This window comes from Bison bison, unplaced genomic scaffold (genome assembly GCF_000754665.1).
Source record: "Bison bison bison isolate TAMUID 2011002044 unplaced genomic scaffold, Bison_UMD1.0 scf7180017864285, whole genome shotgun sequence".
Classification (NCBI taxonomy): domain Eukaryota; kingdom Metazoa; phylum Chordata; class Mammalia; order Artiodactyla; family Bovidae; genus Bison; species Bison bison.
Genome location: NW_011494857.1, coordinates 1,909,526 through 1,913,919, shown reverse-complemented (window position 1 = coordinate 1,913,919; position 4,394 = coordinate 1,909,526). Strand labels below are relative to the sequence as shown.

Here is a 4,394-nt window from a genome sequence, read left to right as displayed (position 1 = left end):
TTCCTCCTGAAGACCCAGGAGTCTAGCCCCCGGCCCCTCCTCCCTCAGACCCAGGATCCAGCCCCCAGCCCCTCCTCCCTCTGACCCAGGGGTCCAGCCCCCAGCCCCTCCTCCCTCTGACCCAGGGGTCCAGCCCCCAGCCCCTCCTCCTCCTGCTTAAAGACCATAGCAGCCCCTGGTCCTTACCTTGCTTGGGGACATACTCCACCTTGATTTCTGGAGGATGAAGAAGACCAGATGGTTAGGTCTATGGGGCCCCTCATCCCCCCATCACACCCTGGAGGCAGAGGGGAGAGCCTGGCGTCACCCTGGGACCTGGGGGTGGGGGTGGATTCAGGCCCACGACATCCCACCTACCCTCTATCACCCCCCAATGTACAGTTAGGGCAACTCAATCCTGAAGGGGGGCATCTGAGATCCCCAGGGGAGGTGGGAAACCCAGAGGCACCCGCACCCAGGAATTTGAGCTTGGCCGAGAGGGACAGGGCATAGCCATCGGGCACAAACGTGTAGTCTCCCTCATCCTCGGGCCGGACGTCATCAATCACCAGCTTGTGGAACCTAGGAGAGGGCAGGGCAGAGGTCAGCCTAGGTCGTCCTGGGGACCACCGCGGAGAAACACGCTCCACGGCACAATCCACGTGCCCAACGCAACGCTAGTAACTGGAACCCAATCCCACTCTGCTCCTTACTAGCTGTGTGACCTTGGGCAAGTCACTTAGCCTCTCCCTGCCCCTGATTCTTCACCTATGAAGCAGGGGTAATGTTGACAGTCTACGAGGGGGTTGCTGTAAAGCATTCAGAAGACTCCCCAGCACTCCGTAACGCATTAGCGTTGACTCTCGCCCTTGCTGACACCACCAGCACGCAGCAGTCCTTACACAGAACCCAGAGAAAGGCTACGTTCTGCCCAAAGCTGCTGTCGGGAGACCCACAGGGACACAGTGTTCCGCGGGCAGCGCGGCGGCACTCGGCACCCGGCACCCTACAGATTACCAGGTGTTGATGTCAGGCATCCACATGCTATGCTTTGAATTCCCGTCCCGTTTCCCTAGCTAGACACCCTCCCCTCCAAAGTAGTTCCCCCCCTTTTTTTTTCTTTTAATGTTTTTGCTGCATCACATGGCATGTGGGATCTTAGTTCCCCAACCAGGGATCGAACCTGTGTCTCCTGCATTGAAAGCACAGAGTCTTAATCACTGGGAAGTGATTAATCACCAGGGAAATCCCTTCCCTGCCAAAGCCGACTGCAAACACGGCCACAGATTTCCCTCCCTGGAGTGGTAACCCCTGCAAGGAGAGCTCGCAGGTTGTGACCTCTTTTGTCCCATAGGACATGGTAGAAGCGACACAGGGACAGCGCAAGGCACTCAGAGGCCCTGTTCGCTTCTGCTCTCTCGTGGGACACCTGTGTCGGCCACAGGAATATGCCAGGACCAGCCTCCTGGGGGATGAGAGGTGCCACGGACCAGACGGGAGCAGCCCAGCTATCCTAGCTGAGACCCTGAGCGAGTCCAGGATGATGGCTATCCGAGATCAGCCAGCCTCCAGCCATGCCTGAGACTCACAATGAAATAAACTCCTGTTCTTTTTCTTTTGGCCGCACCACACAGCCTGTGGGATATCAGTACCCCAACCAGGGACTGAATCCAAGCCACTGCAGGGAAAGCACCGGGTCCTAACCACTGGACCACCAGGGAATTCCCTAAACCCTTGTTCTTTGAAACCGCAGGGTCTGCGGGCCACGTGCACAGCGCACTCCGTACCTCCCCGTGTGGGAGATGGTGATCCGTTTGCTGGGCCGCACCTCCACCCCGTTCTTGTACCACTTGCCCGTGACCTTCTCATCAGACACCTCACATTTGAACACGGCCTGTTCCGAGGCCTTCACCGTCAGGTCCGCAATGTCCTGCAGGACTTCCAGCTGTTTCTCTGGACGGGGAGGGAAGGAGATGGGGTCATCAAGGTCCAGTCTGTCCACGCAGGGATTCGCCAGCACCCACTATGGGCCAAGCACAGTCCCCGGCTCCGGGGACCCAGCCATGAAACAACCCAGAAAAAAAACCTGTAGGTTTCACGAGCTCACGTTCTAGTGGGGAAACAGATACTGAACGGAAAACACATAAACCAAAAACTGGAGGGAGTGACGGTTGCTTGGATGGCATCATCGACTCAGTGGACCTGAATTTGAGCAAACCCCAGGAGATACTGGAGGACAGGGAAGCCTGGCATGCTGCAGGTCAGACGTGACTTAGCGACTGAACAATAACAACAAGAGGGAGAGACGAGGCCTGGGGGAAGGCAGGGAGGCTGCAGAAGGCCCCCAGGAAAGCAGGCACAAGAAAGCAGGCTTATCAACTTGGAAAATAGCCAGCAGGCTGGCGCGGAGTGAGGGAGGCAGACAAGGGAGATGAAGCAGGCAGGGTCAGACCCTGAGGGCCACAGACAAGGCTCTGCATTGACTCTGAGGGAGGTGGAAAGTGTTGCCAAGATGGCTGGGGTCTGACTTACTTTTTTTTTTTTTTTAGTTTTAATTTTTTAAATAAAACAATGCATTTGTATGGCTTAAAAATAAAATGATAGGGGCTTCCCTGGTGGCTCAGTGGTGGGGAGACTGCCTGCCAATGCGAGGACACAGGTTCAATCCCTGGTCTGGGAGGATCCTGCATGCCGTGGAGCAACCAAGCCCATGCCCCACGACTACTGAGCCTGTGCTCTAGAGCCCGGGAGCCACGACTATTGAGGCCCTTACATCCTCGAGCCTGTGCTCTGCAACAGGAGAAGCCACCACAGTGAGAAGCCCGCGCACTGCAAGTAGAGAAGAGCCCACGCAGCAGTGAAGACCCGCACAGCCCAAAAAATATAAATAAATACAGTTATGAAAAAAATAAAATGATAAGAGGATGTAAATATAGAGGGGGAGATTGCTCACCTCCCCACCGCCAACTGTACAGGGCTCTATGCAATCTCCAAATACATTATAGCCAGCTCACAGCCGTAAAAGCAAAGATGTGCATACAGTTTCTTTCCTCCTTCCTTCCCTTCCCTCTTTTCTTTCTTCCTTCCTTTCCTTCTTTCTTTTCTTTCCTCCCTCCTTCCCTCTCTCCCTTCCTTCCTCTTTCCCTTCCATACAAATAGCGGCATATTTGCTTCTTCACCTAACAATATATGTTGGAAACCCTTCCAAATCAACAGAGTTCTTTTTATGGCTACAGATGGATATATCATCTTTTATCTGGCCTATCAATGACTCAAGGTTTTTTGGTTTTAAGAATTACAGGGGACTCCCCTGGTGACTCAGTGGCTAAGACTCCATGCTTCCAATTCAGGGGCCCCATGTTCGATCCCTGGTCAGGAAACTAGATCCCACATGCTGCAACTAGAGTTCACACGCCACCACTAAAGATCCCGCATGTGACCATGAAGACCCAGTGCAGCAGGATAAATAAAATAAAAATATTAAAAAAAAAAAAAAAAAGAATTACAGGCTCACAGGAGTCGGGGTGGGGGTGGTGACATCTCTTGTAAATGTAGTCATCTGCATCATCTGCACCAGAAATTGACATGGGTCCTATCCCGTGAGCTAGACCACAGAATGTGTCCTGTTTCCATCCTCCGACATTTTACAAGGATTGCTCTGGCTGGCATGGAGGTGGGGGCACAAGTGTACAAACAGAACGAACAATGTAGAGACTACTGCACCAGTCCAGGCATAAAGGGATGGAGACCTGGGCCAGGTGTGGGCAACGGAAGTGGAAGGAAATTGTCAGATTCAAAATATCCTTTGAAGGTGGAGCCCCCAGGATCTGCTGGTGAATCGCATGTAGGGTAGGAGGCAAAGAAGGAGTCAGGGAGAGCGCCAAGACTTGGGGCTTGGGCACCTGGGAGCTGTGTGTTGAAGAACTCGCAGTGCGGCCCCTGCCCCATCCCCCGGGAGGCCCCGTACCTTCCACGATGAGCTCTGCCTCACACTGGCCGCCATTGGTCATGACCTGGTAGTGCCCCTTATCCTCCATGGTCACTTCCGAGTAGATGAGGATGTGACGCTTCCCATCCTTCTTGAGGCGGTACCTGGCCTTGAAGGAATCCTCCCGAGTCAGTTCCACGCCGTCTTTCAGCCTGGGGGGAGGGGGAAGTGAGGAATCCGTTTGGCCCAGAGTCTGGATGTCAGAGGTGAGTCAGGGGTCAGACAGTCCTGAGCAAGAATCGGGGGTCAGAAGGGAAATCAAGAAAAGGAGGCGAGAGAAAGGTTGACAGAGGTCTAGAGTAGATGGGTCACAGGTCAGAGGAGAAAAACAGGAAGAAGTGGTCACAGGCCACAGGACTTCGTTGGAGGTCAGGAGGCAGAAAATGAGGTCACAGTAGAGGTCAGAGTATAGAGGAAGTTCAGGGTC

The 4,394-nt window shown here is 54.0% G+C and overlaps 1 protein-coding gene across 1 annotated transcript in view; it reads right to left on the bottom strand.

Annotated features, from left to right (window-relative positions):
• MYBPC2 (myosin binding protein C, fast type) overlaps positions 1-4,394 on the bottom strand; it is a 26,074-nt gene that overhangs the window by 11,738 nt on the left and 9,942 nt on the right. Inside the window, exons 11-14 of the mRNA XM_010849728.1 lie at positions 3,947-4,119; positions 1,767-1,932; positions 455-561; positions 187-216 (exon numbers count right to left, since the gene is read on the bottom strand). Coding sequence (XP_010848030.1) covers positions 187-216; positions 455-561; positions 1,767-1,932; positions 3,947-4,119 — 476 coding nt within the window. The remainder of the gene's footprint in view (positions 1-186; positions 217-454; positions 562-1,766; positions 1,933-3,946; positions 4,120-4,394) is intronic.